The 20,760-nt window shown below is 39.9% G+C and overlaps 1 protein-coding gene across 1 annotated transcript in view; it reads left to right on the forward strand.

Annotated features, from left to right (window-relative positions):
- The window catches only part of cdh23 (cadherin-related 23), a 626,035-nt gene that overhangs the window by 268,104 nt on the left and 337,171 nt on the right, over positions 1–20,760 (forward strand). The window contains exon 10 of the mRNA XM_061961466.1: positions 6,100–6,178. Within this exon, the coding sequence (XP_061817450.1) occupies positions 6,100–6,178 (79 nt within the window). The remainder of the gene's footprint in view (positions 1–6,099; positions 6,179–20,760) is intronic.

The raw sequence follows: 20,760 nt of genomic DNA on the forward strand, positions 1-20,760 counted from the left end.
GAAAGAGGTTCCGCAGCCTCCGAAGCAGAACCTCATCGTTCTGTAACAGCTTCTTCCCTCAGGCCGTAAGACTCTTGAACGCATCATAATTAAAATATCCCCTCAACTCCCCCCAAAATGGATTAACTCGCTGGAATAAAAAAGACAATATAACATACATCCATAAACGTGGATGCATGTGAAAAAGTGCAATATATTTATCTGTACAGTAATCTATTTATTTATTTATATATTATATATATATTTATTTATTTTATTTATATATTATATATATTATTTATATATGTTTATTTATTTATATATGCACCGTATTGCTTATTTATCCTGCACTACCATGAGCTTATGCAACGAAATTTCGTTCTTATCTGTGCTGTAAAGTTCAAATTTGAATGACAATAAAAAGGAAGTCTAAGTCTAAGTCTAAGACGTGTTCTATTTCTTATGTTCTCGTATTTCCCCCTGTTGTGTGTCTCATGCCGAAGTGTGTGAGTGTGCAGTACAGCATGTGTGCGTTTTCCACTCAGCCTGTAATCGCTTGTGAATCAGCGTCTCTAAAAGGCTTGTAATTGATTCTGCTGTAATTGGTCAATGACAGGAGCAGATTTGGCAGAAATGGAGCATAAACACGCCTCAGACACAATTTCCAGGATCAATGGGAGAGAGCGAGCTTATGTGGGGAGAGTGAGAGTTTGGGACGGGGAAGGAAATAGTGGAGTGGCGAGGGTCGTGCCGTCTCACACTGCAGCCCTGGGATATTTAAGCGTCACCGCCATGTCTGATTGAAGCACAGAGGCTGAGAAAGCTCAGCGTATCAAAGACTTTTCAAAAAGCCTTTTACTCTTTCTTCATCTTTCTTTTCTTTCCCCCAACTGTCATACTATGTTTCTGTCAATGAAATGAGAAGGGACGGAGAAATAAATCCCAATGAAATGCTCAAATAGCTCTTCATAATGGAAGTCTGCTACAGTGTGCTTTGGCAGTATAATATTGAGATACAGTCAAGTTGTCCAAATAGAGTCTTTATGATTACCTTGTTTTCTGATAGAATATTTAAATCACCCATTTAATAAATTGATCAAACTGGTTATGTAGTTCCTCTTGAACATGAATAATTATCAAGACATTTTGGACAATTTTATGCTTCCAAAAGAATGGGAACGGTTCAGGGAAGGCACTTTTCTACTTCAGCGTGACCTCAGACCTCACAATAGGGCTAGGTAATAGTGAGAATGTTGGTATTGATCTAATACCAAAGTAAATAGCAATATCAATACGTTTTACTTGAAACGTTGTTTTCAAATACTTTTGCAAATTTGCCGCTAGTTAATTCATCCATCCATTTTCTACCGCTTGTCCCTTACGGACAGGCCGCCGGCTTCGCTGGGCCCAAACTCATCTAAGATGGACCGATGCAAAGTATTAAAGTGTTCTGTAGTCTGACGAGTCCACATTTCAAATCGTTTTTGGAAACTGTGGACGTCGTGTCCTCCGGAACAAAGAGGAAAAGAACCATCCAGATTGTTATAGGCGCAAAGTTCAAAAGCCAGCATCTGTGATGGTATGGGAGTGTGTTAGTGCCCAAGGCATGGGTAACTTACACATCTGTGAAGGCACAATTAATGCTGAACGGTACATACAGGTTTTGGAGCAACATATGTTGCCATCCAAGCAACGTTATCATTGACGCCCCTGCTTATTTCAGCAAGACAATGCCAAGCCACGTGTTACAACAACGTGGCTTCATAGTAAAAGAGTGCGGGTATTAGACTGGCCTGTCTGTAGTCCAGACCTGTCTCCCATTCACACACTGGGGCCAATTTAGTGTTGCCAATCAACCTATCCCCAGGTGCATGACTTTGGAGGTGGGAGGAAGCCAGAGTAACCGGAGGGAACCCACACAGTCACGGGGAGAACATGCAAACTCCACACAGAAAGATCCCAAGCTATGATTATAATAAAACAGAACAAATGTTTTTATCAACTGAATACAACTGTAACAGTTTAGAAATAATAAAATAGTTCCCTTATTGCGTTCTACTTCCCACAACTGTTCAGGAAAAGTCACTAGTCAAAAAAACAAAACAAAATAATACAACAATGAATGCAGCAAAAATAAATGCTGCCAAATGTTTTAGTTTTTTCAGATAAATCACAGAGGTTATTACTCTCTTGCTATTTTAAAGTTAAAGTACTAATGATTGTCACACACACACACTAGGTGTGGTGAAATGTGTCCTCTGCATTTGACCCATCCCCTTGTTCATCCCCTGGGAGGTGAGGGGAGCAGTGGGCAGCAGCGGTGGCCGCGCCCGGGAATCATTGTTGGTGATTTAACCCCCAATTCCAACCCTTGATGCTGAGTGCCAAGCAGGGAGGTAATGGGTCCCATTTTTATAGTCTTTGGTATGACTCAGCCGGGGTTTGAACTCACAACCTACCGATCTCAGGGCGGACACTCTAACCACTAGGCCACTATTTTTGGAGCGGAATTTGCCAGCAAACACACCAGTCACAGTCTCCTCACTCATCTTTGCACGTATGCATTGACCTGATCACTAACCGTATAACAATCTGTGCAGCCCTTCAGGTAACCATCCAATGGTAAAGTAAAGGAGCCTGTACGGTCCAAAAAAGTGTGTGATTCATCTGCACATATACATGATTAATGTGTTAATCTTTAGTGATCAATTACATGATTTAACTTTTTTTTTTTGGACAGACTTATTACAAATATAACCACGGGTGTCTTTTAGTGCAAACTCCTCTCTAACTGCATGAGCAGCAGAGAGAGAAGAGGTGTGCTGTTTGCAAAGACCGAATAAGAGAAACGGCAACTCTGAGGAAAATTAAGGAATTTGCTGGACGTATAATGTCGAGAAACTGCAACAAAAGTATCGATCAAATCAAACCAGTATAGATATGATACCAATACAATATAACCTCAATGTATGAGTTTAATTTGTTCTGTGACAGAGCTCTTAACTCAAAACACTTTTATCTCATATCAATGTGTCCCATTGAAATGAATTAAAATCAATTGCATTGGTTCTTAGCCTCCAAAACAGCACAATGTTAATATGTAACATGGCTTTTAAAAAGGAAAACAAACGCTAAAATAAAACTAAAATAATGCTATTTGGTAGCAGTAGAAGAGAAAGACAAATACAAATAGACGGAGTAGATATTGAAAGGGTAAAATAAAACAAATTTTTGGGTGTAAAAATAGATGATAAAATGAATTGGAAATCTCATGTAAAAAAATATACAACATAAAGTAGCAAGAAACACGTCGAATATGAATAAAGCTAAACATGTTCTACACCAAAAAATCATTTCATATTCTTTGCTGCTCGCTAGTGTTACCATATCTGAGTTAGTGTGTAGAAAAACAACTACAAATGTGTGCTTCATTCACTAACAGTGTTACAAAAAAGATCAATTAGAATAACACATAATGTTGGATATAGAGAACTTACAAACACTTTATTTATTAAATCAAAAATATTGAAATTCATTGATTTGGTGCATTTGCAAACAGCTAAAATTATACACAAAGCAAACTATAATCTGCTACCCAATAATATACAACAATTCTTCTCAACAAAAGAGGAGAAATATAACCTTAGAGGAAAATCTCATTTAAAACATTTGTATGCTCGTACAACACTTAAAACCTTTAGCATATCTGTATGTGGAATTAAATTATGGAATGGATTAAGCAAAGAAATCAAACAAAGCACCAATATGATTCAGTTTAAGAGACTGTTCAAACTACCTGAACTAAGTGTTCACAAAGTACACAGAACAAGAATTATGATGAACATCTTGAACCCTTTTTTTCTTCTTTTTTTTCTTTTTTTATTGAGACAAAGATTATTTATGTATTTGATATGTGTTTGCTTACTATGGTATATTATTTATTTATTATTTATTTGTTCACTGTTCTGTTACAGAGAACAAGGGCATTGGATAAAATTGCTATGGTATGAAAAGGGGTAGGATTAAATAAACTCTGCTTCTTCCTACTCCTTTTCGGAGGTGCTGTAATGAAACAACTGGAAATGTGTGATGCATTACATTGTATTGTATGCATGTTCGAAATAAACTGGAACTGAACGTTTCGATAATGAATATTGTATAAAAACAATACAATCGAATGTACTACTAGGAACTACAATATTTTTAAGAAATAATGTAATAATTATGTACAGTATTTAACTTGGAGAGTGGACTTCTACGGTATCTCCTTCCAGCTGCTTCTCCGTCAAACGCACTATCAGCAGCTTCTATGTATTTGATAAAAATCTCTGCCATTTAGATATTATTTTGACATTCTTGGCTAATGTGATCGACTCATTCTGTAGCAAGTGCTACACTCGAACTGCTTCGCCAAGTCTGCAACATGCTCTATTATATTTTTGATGATGTGTTTCTTTTAACCCCTACCTCACAAATGTTCTTCTAGATGAACATAAAAAACACACAAATACACACTGGAAAGTACTGTAACAAAGTATTCCCAGAATAGAGAAAGCTGTTTGACTTGCAGAGAAATGGCCAGATGTAGTGTCAAAGCACAAAACCCACTAGGCTGAGTAATATCCATCTCGAGGAAGTGTTTCGAATTCATCTGAGGACCACTATCAGCATGTTATCGTGTATTTTTGTTATTTAAAGGGGAACATTATCACAATTTCAGAAGGGTTAAAACCATTAAAAATCAGTTCCCAGTGGCTTATTTTATTTTTCAAAGTTTTTTTCAAAATTTTACCCATCACGCAATACCCCTAAAAAAAGCTTCAAAGTGCCTGATATTAACCATCGTTATATACACTCGTCCATTTTCCTGTGACGTCACATAGTGATGCCAACACAAACAAACATGGCGCATAGAACAGCAAGCTATAGCGACATTAGCTTGGATTCAGACTCGGATTTCAGCGGTTTAAGCGATTCAACAGATTATGCATGTATTGAAACGGATGGTTGTAGTGTGGAGGCAGGTAGCAAAAATGAAATTGAAGAAATAGAAACTGAAGCTATTGAGCCATATCGGTTTGAACCGTATGCAAGCGAAACCGACGAAAACGACACGACAGCCAGCGACACGGGAGAAAGCCAGGACGAATTCGGCGATCGCCTTCTAACCAACGATTTGTATGTGTTTGTTTGGCATTAAAGGAAACTAACAACTATGAACTAGGTTTACAGCATATGAAATACATTTGACAACAACATGCACTATGAGAGTGCAGACAGCCCAATTTTCATCAATTAATATATTCTGTAGACATACCCTCATGTCAGCAGGCCATGGAAGCTAGGGTCGATATTCTTCTCTTGATCATCTTCGGTGGCATAAGGGACGGTGTGAGCCAAGACATCCAGGGGGTTTAGCTCGCTCGTCTGCGGGAACAAACTGCCGCCATTGCGTGCCGTGCTACCGAGGTCCTTTGTCCCTGAATTGCTCACACACTCCGGCAGATTCAATGGGGGTCTGGCGGCAGATTTATTTGACTTTATCGTTGGAAATGCATCTGCTTTGAGTGTCGCAGGATATCCACACATTCTTGCCATCTCTGTCGTAGCATAGCTTTCGTCGGTAAAATGTGCAGAACAAACGTCCAATTTCTTGCCACTTTCGCATCTTTGGGCCACTGGTGCAACTTGAATCCGTCCCTGTTCGTGTTGTTACACCCTCTGACAACACACCGACGAGGCATGATGTCTCCAAGGTACGGAAAACTGTCGAAAAAACGGAAAATAACAGAGCTGATTTGACTAGGTGTTTGTAATGTGTTTGAGAAAATGGCGGATTGCTTCCCGATGTGACGCCATGTTGTGAAGTCATCGCTCCGAGAGCGAATAATAGAAAGGCGTTTCATTCGCCAAAATTCACCCATTTAGAGTTCGGAAATCGGTTAAAAAAATATATGGTCTTTTTTCTGCAACATCAAGGTATATATTGACGCTTACATAGGTCTGGTGATAATGTTCCCCTTTAAAGATTTGTATTAGAAACGATAAAAGGCTTGCAAAGACTGAGTACAGTTCGTAAGTATGTTTTGAAAGTTTGCATATGTGTGTGTGTCTCTACAGGGTTACGAAGTGCGCAAGATAACTGCCATCGACCAGGATTTGGGACGACCGAGAGGGATCGGCTACAACATCATTTCAGGTCTGTGTCACACAATCAATCTGACATCCAAAGCACAGAAAGTGGAATCGATCACCTCTTATCATAATCCCCCAGAAATAATAGACAAGTCTCATCAAACACAGTCGTCAATAAGAGGGCGCAGCCTCTCAGAATGACAGAGTAGACTTTCCCTAAGCATGTATTAATCACAACTGTGTGATAAAGTCAGCCTTCATTCAGTTAACCTGGCCCTAGTCTATTCAAAGCAGGATTACAGGGTTGTTTATTTCTAGAAAGACATATTTTACCGCAGGCAAATATAGTGATCACGTTGCCGTGTTGTTGTTGACTTATGCTGTTTCAATTATTTTATTTGATGATTAGTTATGCTAAAATCTGAAGTGTCAGTGCTCAGAACTCTGTAGGTTGTAGAATGTGACAGATTTTGTGGAGAAGACGTGTCCAAGCTGCAGTTTGCATGGAGCTGATAAGGCTGGAGCAGCGATCCTGCTTACATATTCCTGAACTGATTTTTTCCCTGCCAAGGATGCGATGTTTGTGCCTGCCAGTTACTTTGTCTATCTGCCAGGAGGATATCTCATGAACTGGTAAACGGATTTCCATGAAAATTGATGGACAGATCAACCTTGGGACAAGGAGGCTTGTATTAGATTTTGGTGTTGATCCAGGCAAGGATTCTCAATATTGGATTGGCCCAGTACCTTCGTTTTCTTGCCTTATCTATGAACTGACATGAAAATACAGAAATGACTCCAAGACCCTCTAGCAATTTTTGCCAAGGCAAATAAACCAAGATGTTAATGACTTTTTGGAGAACAAAATTTACTGTTTTGTAAGGTTGGATTTTATTGGAGCTAACCTTTTTTTGGCACAACACTTTAGCTGTTAGGCTGGATTATGTGATTGCCAGGGGATTTCTAATGACATCTGGGATGGTTACCTGTAACGTGTAGTACCATGTATATTTTAACAAACATGGACTTAAATGAATAACTCTCTAATACTCAAATGATTTTTGTTATGGAATTACAGGAGAATCACTTTCTTCTGGTGTGGATAATGTGTATTGGATATGTACATTTTGTGTAAATGTGCTCCAGTCACATTTATAACGTTTTTTTTAGTCTGTTTTAAACATTATATAGATTCAGCCGGTCACAACATTAGGTACACAACAACATTTATGATTCAGAGAAGACCAAATTCATCACGGGTGCTCTTTAAGTGGATTAAAGTGGAAGCATTTCAGTGAATGGATATACTACATATAAATATAAATAAAAATATGTACAGTAAAAATGGGCATCTACATCAACAATATGATTTTCCTGAGTGGCTGGACAGGACAAGAAAAAAAAGCGAATAATTTTAAGTTGTTTCAGATGTTATCTCAGTTTGTTTTATTCTTCTATTTTGATAATCATCCAGGGGTTGTGTTAAAAATATCTTGACAGAAGATCGTTGAGAACCGCTCCAAAATTCAATTGGAGGTACAGGATTTTGTAAGCGGTTGGACTAATTTTTAGGGAGGGAACTTTTGTTTGCAAATAAAAATGGATGTTATATATAAACCAGATCTGGGCAAAATACGGCCCGCGGGCTGCTCACAACCCATTGAGATTTTCAATCTGGCCTGCCGAATGTTTCCAAAAAATGTTTTTAAACGTTTAACATAGAAACTGTAGCCGCCATTATGATGTGCAGTGCTGTTTTCAAATTACTGTAAGTCTTTAACCATAGAAAGTATTTCAGTAGTTAGAATCTGAGTGATATACGAGTTATTACGGTAATGTACGTCACAGCAGGTCCAGGCAGACGAGGCACCACGCAGTGTGGGTGGAGTTTGTTTCCAGAGCAGCCAGCCTGAGTGTGTCGAGGACAGACATGGAAACAAATTCTGCAGAAAAGTGACATACAGGTAAAAGCCAGTAAATTAGAATATTTTGAAAAACTTGATTTATTTCAGTAATTGCATTCAAAAGGTGTAACTTGTACATTATATTTATTCATTGCACACAGATTGATGCATTCAAATGTTTATTTCATTTAATTTTGATGATTTGAAGTGGCAACAAATGAAAATCCAAAATTCCGTGTGTCACAAAATTAGAATATTACTTAAGGCTAATACAAAAAAGGGATTTTTAGAAATGTTGGCCAACTGAAAAGTATGAAAATGAAAAATATGAGCATGTACAATACTCAATACTTGGTTGGAGCTCCTTTTGCCTCAATTACTGCGTTAATGCGGCGTGGCATGGAGTCGATGAGTTTCTGGCACTGCTCAGGTGTTATGAGAGCCCAGGTTGTTCTGATAGTGGCCTTCAACTCTTCTGCATGGCACCCCAAACCATCACCCAACCATGCAAATTTTGCATTTCCTTTGGAAATCGAGGTCCCAGAGTCTGGAGGAAGACAGGAGAGGCACAGGATCCACGTTGCCTGAAGTCTAGTGTAAAGTTTCCACCATCAGTGATGGTTTGGGGTGCCATGTCATCTGCTGGTGTCGGTCCACTCTGTTTCCTGAGATCCAGGGTCAACGCAGCCGTCTACCAGCAAGTTTTAGAGCACTTCATGCTTCCTGCTGCTGACCTGCTCTATGGAGATGGAGATTTCAAGTTCCAACAGGACTTGGCGCCTGCACACAGCGCAAAATCTACCCGTGCCTGGTTTACGGACCATGGTATTTCTGTTCTAAATTGGCCCGTCAACTCCCCTGACCTTAGCCCCATAGAAAATCTGTGGGGTATTGTGAAAAGGAAGATGCAGAATGCCAGACCCAAAAACGCAGAAGAGTTGAAGGCCACTATCAGAGCAACCTGGGCTCTCATAACACCTGAGCAGTGCCAGAAACTCATCGACTCCATGCCACGCCGCAGTAACGCAGTAATTGAGGCAAAAGGAGCTCCAACCAAGTATTGAGTATTGTACATGCTCATATTTTTCATTTTCATACTTTTCAGTTGGCCAACATTTCTAAAAATCCCTTTTTTGTATTAGCCTTAAGTAATATTCTAATTTTGTGACACACGGAATTTTGGATTTTCATTTGTTGCCACTTCAAATCATCAAAATTAAATGAAATAAACATTTGAATGCATCAGTCTGTGTGCAATGAATAAATATAATGTACAAGTTACACCTTTTGAATGCAATTACTGAAATAAATCAAGTTTTTCTAAATATTCTAATTTACTGGCTTTTACCTGTATATTACAAACCCCGTTTCCATATGAGTTGGGAAATTGTGTTAGATGTAAATATAAACGGAATACAATGATTTGCAAATCCTTTTCAACCCATAATTAATTGAATGCACTACAAAAACAAGATATTTGATGTTCAAACTTATAAACTTTTTTTTTTTTTTTTTTTGCAAATAATAATTATCTTAGAATTTCATGGCTGCAACACGTGCCAAAGTAGTTGGGAAAGGGCATGTTCACCACTGTGTTACATGGCCTTTCCTTTTAACAACACTCAGTAAAAGTTTGGGAACTGAGGAGACACATTTTTTAAGCTTCTCAGGTGGAATTCTTTCCCATTCTTGTTTGATGTACAGCTTAAGTTGTTCAACAGTCCAGTGGTCTCCGTTGTGGTATTTTAGGCTTCATAATGCGCCACACATTTTCAATGGGAGACAGGTCTGGACTACAGGCAGGCCAGTCTAGTACCCGCACTCTTTTACTATGAAGCCACGTTGATGTAACACGTGGCTTGGCATTGTCTTGCTGAAATAAGCAGGGGCGTCCATGGTAACGTTGCTTGGATGGCAACATATGTTGCTCCAAAACCTGTATGTACCTTTCAGCATTAATGGCGCCTTCACAGATGTGTAAGTTACCCATGTCTTGGGCACTAATACACCCCCATACCATCAGAGATGCTGGCTTTTCAACTTTGCGCCTATAACAATCCGGATGGTTCTTTTCCTCTTTGGTCCGGAGGACACGACGTCCACAGTTTCCAAAAACAATTTGAAATGTGGACTCGTCAAACCACAGAACACTTTTCCACTTTGTATCAGTCCATCTTAGATGAGCTCAGGCCTAGCGAAGCCGAAGGCGTTTCTGGGTGTTGTTGATAAACGGTTTTCGCCTTTCATAGGAGAGTTTTAACTTGCACTTAGAGATGTAGCGACCAACTGTTGTTACAGACAGTGGGTTTCTGAAGTGTTCCTGAGCCCATGTGGTGATATCCTTTACACACTGATGTCGCTTGTTGATGCAGTACAGCCTGAGGGATCGAAGGTCACGGGCTTAGCAGCTTACGTGCAGTGATTTCTCCAGATTCTCTGAACCCTTTGATGATATTACGGACCGTAGATGGTGAAATCCCTAAATTCCTTGCAATAGCTGGTTGAGAAAGGTTTTTCTTAAACTGTTCAACAATTTGCTCAAGCATTTGTTGACAAAGTGGTGACCCTCGCCCTAATGACTGAGCATTTCATGGAATCTACTTTTATACCCAATCATGGCACCCACCTGTTCCCAATTAGCCTGCACACCTGTGGGATGTTCCAAATAAGTGTTTGATGAGCATTCCTCAACTTTATCAGTATTTATTGCCACCTTTCCCAACTTCTTTGTCACGGGTTGCTGGCATCAAATTCTAAAGTTAATGATTATTTGCAAAAAAAAAATGTTTATCAGTTTGAACATCAAATATGTTGTCTTTGTAGCATATTCAACTGAATATGGGTTGAAAATGATTTGCAAATCATTGTATTTCGTTTATATTTACATCTAACAATTTCCCAACTCATATGGAAACGGGGTTTGTAGATTGTTGGTGGTTATTACTCATTGCGTTCATATTTCGTCATGTTTGTTGCATTTTTGTTGCGTTGTGCTTCATTGTAATAGATGTTGATTGAGGGGGTAGTCTGAGAAGTAAAAGAGGAGTGATGTTCACATGTTGTTAATATTCAGTGTTTTATTGTTCATTGTAAATCCCACTTTTTTTTTTTTGCATGTGCATCCTGGGCATCTCTTTCAGTAGCATTCTATCAGACATTATTGTTTTTGTTGTAGTGTTCCTGATATATATTAAATTTGTATATATTATATATAATTGTATTAAATTTTTTTACAGATTACTCCTATGTATATATATATATATATATATATATATATATATATATATATATATTTATATATATATATATATATATATATATATATATATATACCACTATATACATATATATTAGGGCTGTCAAACAATTAAAATATGAATTGCAATTAATGAAATTGTTAATAGTTAACTCAAAATTAATCACAATTAATCGCAGATAGGTATAATTTTTCATCATTAATATGCGTACCCTAGACAGATAATTTGCAAGGGGGCTGGCTTCATATTGCTGCATGACAATGTTTTAACTTTCTCAATTATTAATAACATGTAATATTGAGAGTTGACCAGAACATAATTTACACAATATCTCAGCCAGCCAGAAACATCCCTCCCCCCCCACAACCCTGTGTACATGGCTGGTGTTAATGTGTATGCTAGTGTGTTATTGTTGTCATTTTTCCCCTGGTCTGTGAACACACGGTGTTTGCAAAGAATGAACAAGTGTTGTGTGTCTAGTAGTGAAGCACGGAGGCAGACGTGTGTGGACGGAGGAAATACTTGTTGGAATTGGGCCCGTTGTTGGCATAAACTTGGCCATTAAAGCTATAAAGAGTGTCAGACTTTGTTTGTTTTCTTCTGGATGCAACAATACATTATTACTTTATTTTGGTATGTGTAGCAGCAAATATTAAGCCCGTACGTTAAGGATAAACCCTTAACGTAGTTAAACCAAATTGATAGTGTAGCGCTTTTGTTTTGAAGCCGGAAAAGTGTGTGATTGGTTTGAGAAAGTATCTTGACATGTTTTGATGTCGGATCAACTGTTTGCAATAAAAAAAAAAGTCTCTTCTCGACATCCTGCCGGCCGTCTTTCATTTCTGTTGAGCTTTGATGTCATCTTACCGACTGAAGCAGTCACAGTAAAAATCTAAATGTCATGTTATCACTGCACCTTAACCACAATCTGAACACGGAAATGACGCACCACCCACCTTTGAACGACACGCGCAGCAGGCGTTTGCTGCAGGGATGTCACCTCTTCTCACAGCAAAATATAGTCATTTTTTTGTCGGGAGAACAACTTGCCATGGCTTTGAACCTGATATTTCCATAAGGTAGACTTTCCTTTGTCTATTTCTGCTCACATGTGACATGTGTGTATATATATATATATATATATATATATATATATATATATATATATATATATATATATATATATATATATATCCATCCATCCATCCATCCATTTTCTACCGCTTGTCACTTTCGGGGTTGCGGGGGTTGCTGGAGTCTATCTCAGCTGCATTCGGGCGGTAGGCGGGGTACACCCTGGACAAGTCACCACCTCATTTCAGGGCCAACACAGATAGACAGACATCATTCACACTCACATTCACACACTAGGGCCAATTTAGTGTTGCCAATCAACCTATCCCCAGGTGCATGTTTTTGGAGGTGGGAGGAAGCCGCAGAACCCGGAGGGAACCCACACAGTCACGGGGAGAACATGCAAACTCCACACAGAAAGATCCCGAGCCCAGGATCTAACCCAGGACCTTCACATTGTGAGGCACACGCACTAACCCCTGTTTCACTGTGCTGCCCTATATACATCAGATGTACCTTTTTTTTTTTTTCTCTCAATGTGGCCCCCGAGTCCAAACTATTTCCCAGGTCTGACTTAAACTGTGTTGTTAAAACAAACACTCATGCAGAGCATTATAGTAATGTGTGAAGTATAAACTCTGCATGCCCTCGTCAAGCCCCAGGATGGCCAAGATGGACCGACATCAGTGCTAACAGTTTTGCCAGCTGGCTAAAAAAGGCTCTGGCACTGTTTAGTTACAACAGGAATTTGGGGTGATGGAGATAGTCATTTTTGGACCATCTGCTGTGTCACCGCCTGACTTCAATGTTAAATGAAGGAATTTACCTCCATGTATGAAACTTGGGCATATCCGTTGTGAGCAATGGCATGTACAAGAGAAGTTGTGTAGTAGTTCCATATATACACACACACGTACACTCTAGTCACTCTTTTTTACTTTTTTTTGTAAACCGCAACATGCTTTGCCGTTGTGTGTTTGTTGCAAAGTTGAGGGGACAAGTTAAGCTCCAGAGGACAAGAACATTAAAAAGACATTAATTACGTGGTGCTATGTATTCCCAGTCATTTAAAAATAAGTTATTGCACTGCACTAAGCCCCCATGGGGTTGAGCCCATTGGCTTGATCAAATTATTACAAGTCTGAAAGATAATGGAAGTTGAAGGGTGATGCAGCACCAGCACATAAAGGTGGAAGGGCAAGGCTTCCAGAGGACGCATGTGTGCCCTTTTCCTTTTACTCTCGTAGCAACATAAGAGTGTCCAAGGGTGCTTCAGCACTTGTGTAAACGGTACCCCTTCTTGTCTGCAACAGCACTCATCAGTGTTAGTACATACATGATTGCAGATTTAGTTGACTCTGACTTAAACTTCTCTCGTCATGTCGCCACTCCTCACTCGATGTCCTCAAAGAGATCCGCATGCTCCTGTGGGACTCGTCTCATTAGTTCTGTAATTAAGATAAACCGGTTCTTAATTGCAACAGTGATTTATGTTAATGGTTGTGGGGCCTAAAATGCAGATTTTCTTTGCCTCAGCCAATCAGAAGCTATGTCTGGGATTTCACATGCACGAGAGGATGCCTCTCTGCAATGATGCAGTTGTTTGTTATGATGGCGGAGATATCCTGGAACGGAATAGTTCATTGTAACATCTCTGGTACACATACATCTGTTCCATCTCACCTTCTATACAATATAGACCTTTCATTTTGAAATGACAGAATTTTAAAAAACTATTTGATATTTTAGAGGAGGGGATGCCGGAGTGCAGCCAGCGGTAACAGTGAAGTGAAGTGAATTATATTTATATAGCGCTTTTGTCTCGTGCCTCAAAGCGCTTTTACATAGTGAAACCCAATATCTAAGTTACATTTAAACCAGTGTGGGTGGCACTGGGAGCAGGTGGGTAAAGTGTCTTGCCCAAGGACACAAAGGCAGTGACTATGATGGCGGAAACGGGGATCGAACCTGGAACCCTCGAGTTGCTGGCACGGCCACTCTACCAACCGAGCTATACCGCCCCGGTTGTGCCATATTTGATACCACGCATAATGCAGTGACGTGCGGTGAGGTTCATGACTGGTGAGGCACTGACTTCATCACAGTCAGATTTACAAACATATGAACCCTAAAGAGTATCTCATTCACCATTTGATTGGCAGCAGTTAACGGGTTATGTTTAAAAGCTCATACCAGCATTCTTCCCTGCTTGGCACTCAGCATGAAGGGTTGTAATTGGGGGTTAAATCCACCAACAATTATTCCCGGGCGCGGCGCCGCTGCTGCCCACTGCTCCCCTCACATCCCAGGGGGTGATCAAGGGATGGGTCAAATGCAGAGGACAAATTTCACCACACCTAGTGTGTGTGTGACAATCATTGGTACTTTAACTTAACTTTAACTTTACACATACAAACTGTAGCACACAAAAAATCACATTTAATAAAAAAAAAGGTTATTATGGTCTTACCTTTACTTATAAGTGCGGGAACAGTGGTGTTCGTGTTGGAGGAGTCGTGAATGAATGAAATATGAAATCCGTGCTGCAGTCTGCAGGTGTACCTAATGTTGTGTCCCTGCAGTCGTTCACGGCTCCTCCGGCGCAAGCATTGTTGTTTTTGCACTTTTTGGCTTCTTGTTAAGTGACTTTTTTTGGGTGGATTCGGTCTTGCACGTGGAGGGTTTGGGTGTGGGCTTTGGTTGGTGTGGCGCTCCCGTCGGGGGGTGCAGTCTGCGGCGGAGGTGCAATAACCGGCACCAGGAGGCGGGATTACGCGAGCCTCACACAGTGCGTCTTCGCAGCAGTTTTATGATTGCTCAGCACAAGAAATACGTTACACACATACAGTTGTTGACAAAATACACTGTACATTATATACGTCAGCTAACTAAACTATGGAAATGTATAATATAGTTCATATAGCAATACGGTCTCACTGCACAGCAGACCAGCAGTTAGCCAAGTCCGCAATCCATGGTGAGGCACAACTGAGTGACGTGCCTCAACTGGCTGCTGCTCACCGCACCGTCTCTTCTCAGTATTTGAACGGCAAATGTGAAAATTCCGCGATTTTGAATAAAAATAATTTAAAACTGGTGAAGTTAAATGGAAAATAACTTTATAGTATAATCACTGAATACATATAACAATTTAATCATTTTTTTTTCTTTTTATATTTTTTTTCTTTCCATGATGGCAGGTGAGGCCCCGCCTCACCTGCCTCCAGTGACGGCACGTCACTGACATAACGGTGCCATACATTCCAAAAATGCTATTACAGAAAAACGCATAAAAAGTGGACCATCGCGCATTCCATCCATCCATCCATTTTCTACCGCTTGTCCCTTTTGGGATCGCAAAACAGAAAAACACATACAAAGTGGAATAAAAGAGCAAATAGGTGTGAAGTAACAGGAAAAATTTGAAATGTCGACGCTAAAAACTAAGGATTTTTTTTGTTTTAACTTACACTGACACTGCTTTCCTGCTTCTCAAGAATGATACAGTTAACCGATTAACATATTTATTTCTATTATTTTTCAAATGTAGATTATAAATATAGTTTGGGCACACCTTTCTTTGCGGCTGGTTAATTTAGCTGCCGGTATCTTTACAGGCTTCCAAGACCTAGTTATAATGTGATGAAGCACAATGGGTTTTTTTCTCCTCACAGAATGTATACATAACATTTGGAGCAAATAGAATGCAACATGTCTTCCTATGAAACAGTGAAGAAATCCCAGACGATCTACGCCATTTTGTTTACAACGAACTCAGGAGAAGTTTACGAATTGAGTAGTAGAAAAGGATTGCTTGATTTAAAGTTAAAAGTCCCAACGATAGTCACACACAAACACTAGGTGTGGTGAAATTATCCTCTGCTTTTGACCCATCCCCATGTTCACCCACTGGGAGGTGAGGGGAGCAATGAGCAGCAGCGGTGGCCACGCTCAAGAATCATTTTGGTGATTTAACCCCCAGTTCCAACCCTTGATGCTGAGTGCCAAGCAGGGAGGCAATGGGTCCCATTTTTATAGTCTTTGGTATGACTCGGCTGGGGTTTGAACTCACGACCTTCCAGTCTCAGGGCGGACACTCTGACCACAAGGCCACTGAGCACAAAAAAACAAGCATTTGCTCACCCTAACCCACTTACTAATCTCGCTTCTTAGAATTGTTTTTTTGTTTGCTTTTAATCGATTATCGGAGATATTCTTAACATTATTGGATTTATTGGTGTGACGATAATAAGCCGTCATATATTTATCATGCACCCTTATTAATACCACAAAGCTAACATGCAAGTCATCTATATACTGGAAGTCGTTCAGTTTTAAAATTACATTTTGGATTATTTTTGTTTTTAACTTTTACTTTTTGTTTTTTTCCTAAAATCTCTTTTGCAATAAACACAAATACCAAAACATGCATTGTTTGGTATGTAACCTTTTGATAGTAGTTTTTTTTTTTTAACCTAGAAATGCCTTTTGATCAAATGATATCCTTTTTTCAATTAGTTAATTTAATAGAACATTAGTTATTTTGCTAATTTAAACCCACAGCATTATCTGATAAAAAAAAAAAAAAAACCTCAAAAGGCTCAAAAAAAAAAAGAAAAAAAAGAAAGCATGTTTGATATTTTTGTTTAGGGCTGAAGTTTATTGAGATGTTTAAGCAAAAAAATATGAAAAAAAAAATAAAAATAAGAATCCAAGTTTGTTTTTCGCTCTTCAAAAACCTAAGGATGTGTATGTCCTGTTGGCGTTGACGATGATTACAATCGAATGTCCCCAGAGGGTTAAGAAACAGGAACAAGACAAAAAAAACTAACGAGTGTCTGTGAAAGATAAGTAAATACATTTAAACTCTTAACAGGCTGAAAGTTTAATTCCTTTGCCCTAAAAAGTCACAATTTGCACACATTTGCATATTTTTTAGTTAGGAATATGATAGTCAATACACAAAAGCTTTAAAAAGTCTGTTGTGTTTTTCTTTTGGGGGGGGGGGACCACTACAGACATTTACCAGTACAAGGAACAAGAAAATGCTAACCAGAGACTTGGACAATTGTGTCATTGGAAAGGATCTGGATTGTATTTGCTAATTTAATGTTAGATGAGAGAATCAGCACCTCCAAGTCCGAGTCCATGGTTCTCGCCTGGAAAAGGGTGGAATGCCATCTTCGGGATGGGGAGGAGACCCTGCCCCAAGTGGAGGAGTTCAAGTACCTCGGAGTCTTGTTCAAGTACCTCGGAGTCTTGTTCACGAGTGAGGGAAGAGTGGATCGTGAGATCGACAGGCGGATCGGTATGCAGCATCTTCAGTAATGCGGACGCTGTATCGATCCGTTGTGGTGAAGAAGGAGCTGAGCCGGAATGCAAAGCTCTCAATTTACCGGTCGATCTCACCTATGGTCATGAGCTTTGGGTTATGACCGAAAGGACAAGATCACGGGTACAAGCGGCCGAAATGAGTTTCCTCCGCCGGGTGGCAGGGCTCTCCCTTAGAGATAGGGTGAGAAGCTCTTTCATCCGGGGGGAGCTCAAAGTAAAGCCGCTGCTCCTCCACATCGAGAGGAGCCAGATGAGGTGGTTCGGGCATCTGGTCAGGATGCCACCCGATCGCCTCCCTCGGGAGGTGTTTAGGGCACGTACGACCGGTAGGAGGCCACGGGGAAGACCCAGGACACGTTGGGAAGACTATGTCTCCCGGCTGGCCTGGGAACGCCTCGGGATCCCCCGGGAGAAGCTGGACGAGGTGGCTGGGGAGAGGGAAGTCTGGGCTTCCCTGCTTAGGCTGCTGCCCCCGCGACCCGACCTCGGATAAGCGGAAGAAGATGGATGGATGGATGGATGGAATTTAATGTTAAAATAAATGCACTAATCACTTAAATATGAAAAAACAAAACAAGGTGATTTTTTTTAGCAAACACCTTCCAAAACCTTCCTGAATGTCTTCAAAGGGAAAGCAGTTTTACTTTAGCTTTTAGTTTTCTTATACAGTGATTAACTTTTGGTTTTGCAATGATACCTCGGTTTTCATACAATTTAACACACAGTGGGGACTCACTCTCGATTTTTGTAAACGATTATGACTGCAAAATCAGCCACCACAGAGCCAAATTAAGTTTTAGCATATATAAATAGTCCAATCAAAGTCAACAAGAGTCTTAGAGTCCACGTTTCCAGAATGGCGCTGAACGCACCACACTGTTGTTTCCTGCCTATATGTGATTGTATCAATCATGTACAAAATGACATGTTAGTGTAACCCGCCTGGTGCAGTCCCTGCTTTTCTGCTCCACCCGGGATTTGAACCTGGGACGTCACCAAGAAACAGACGTATGAAAATGTTTCCTTTGGTGTCTTTAAAAGAAACTATAAAATATATGTTGTTCATAAATATATAGAGATGCTCTTATAACTGGAAATTAAAACATCCATCCATCCATTTTCTACCGCTTGTCCCTTACGAGGTCACGGGGGGTGCTGGAGCCTATCTCAGCTGCATTCGGTCGGAAGGCAGGGTACACCCTGGACAAGTCGCCACCTCATCGCAGGGCCAACACAGATAGACAGACAATATTCACACTCACATTCACACAGTAGGGCCAATTTAGTGTTGCCAATCAACCTATCCCCAGGTGCATGTCTTTGGAGGTGGGAGGAAGCCGGAGTACCCGGAGGGAACCCACGCAGTCACAGGGAGAACACGCAAACTCCACACAGAAAGATCCCGAGCCCGGGATCGAACTCAGGACCTTTTTATTGTGAGGCACATGCAAGGTTTATGTGCCTCGCAACATCCACCGTGCTGCCTGAAATTAAAAAGATTGATTTGATTGATTTAGATTTATTGGTCCTCCTCGTTGGGGAAATTCATTTTCACTGCCATACATTTAAACAATAGACATTACACATCACAAACACAAATTACAAAAAGACATCATACATGACCAACACATTTACAGGCTTGTCAGACAGGTCGGCTGGGCCTGCTGTTTAGGGCGGCTATAGCTGCAGGGATAAGGCTTTTCCCGAGGCGGGCCCTCCGGAATTTGATATTTCTGTACCTGCGTCCTGATTGTAGCGAGATGATGTATTGGTGTAGTGGGTGATTCATATCCTGGACTATTGTGTTTGCCAGTCGAATGATGGACCTGTGGTTTAGATCTGAAATGTTGGGTGTGGGTAGGCCGATGATTTTAGCTGCTATGTTTGTAATGCATGTGAGTTTGGTCCGGTTGGTTACAGAAAGCATAGTGAAAAAACATGTAGAACAGTACCGAAGGATGGGTTGAACTATGCTTTGGTACAGTAATAACAGGAGGCTAGGTGCAACATATAATCCTTTAAGTTTACGGATGACTGACAGTCTTTGTTGACTTCTTTTTTGAATGTCCATGGTTTATTTACATTTAAATTATTATTTTTATTTATTTATTTTTTACAGATAACATACAGTACAACCTCGATTTGCGAACTTAAATGGTTCTTGAACAGGGTTCGGCATGAGAGACGAGCTTTCTGGATACCGGGCTAACAGCCTGAGAATCAACGCAGTGGCCAGCACTGCTCTTAAAGAGAGAGAGTTTTACAAGCGTAGCCTACACATGGCCCATGTCTTCCGTTACACTAGCACAAGAGTTCCGGCACTCTGATAAAGATGTGAAAGACGCGATTGAGTTCAAGAAAGAAGTCGTAGAAGGGTTTAAAGGATGCATTCTTAGGTCACATAACGGTAGCTGGAATGATATCAGAATACTTTTTTCATCCCTTTGGGAAATTTGATCGGGTTGGCAGATCTCACCATGTGTGCAGGTCAATGTTGTGCAATTGAAGATCTGCTTACCCTGTCTTTTAGCAATGACACCTGCCTCAGGCAAGAGTCTTAAGTGGCATGTCTATATTGCTTAAAATAGCTTCTAGTGTTACCGTACACATTAGTATTGAATTGACATAATTAAGTAGTATAGTAGGATGTAGTTTGTAAGAAGCAGACATATGAACATTTTTCCTTTGATGTCTTTAAAATAAATTATGAAATATACGTTGTTCATAAATATATAGAGATGCTCTTATAACTGGAAATTAAAGCATTTCATTTTTTTTATTTTTTTATTTTTTATTTTTATTTTATTTTTTTACAGTAAACGTACAGGAGAACCTCGATTTGCAAACTTAAATAGTTCTTGACCGGGGATCGTAAATAGAAATTTTTTTTAAATTGAAGCAAATTTCAAACAATGTAAATACATATGATTGATGGGTTCCAGCCTTGACAAAAGTCCATATTTTATTAAATGTTTGTACACTTTGAACACCGCATAAAGCGCTATACAGTACTCTATATCAAGTAAATTGGACCATACGGCTTGGTTGGTAGAGCGGCCATGCCAGCAACCTGAGGG

This window comes from Nerophis lumbriciformis, linkage group LG02 (assembly GCF_033978685.3).
Source record: "Nerophis lumbriciformis linkage group LG02, RoL_Nlum_v2.1, whole genome shotgun sequence".
Classification (NCBI taxonomy): Eukaryota; Metazoa; Chordata; class Actinopteri; order Syngnathiformes; family Syngnathidae; genus Nerophis; species Nerophis lumbriciformis.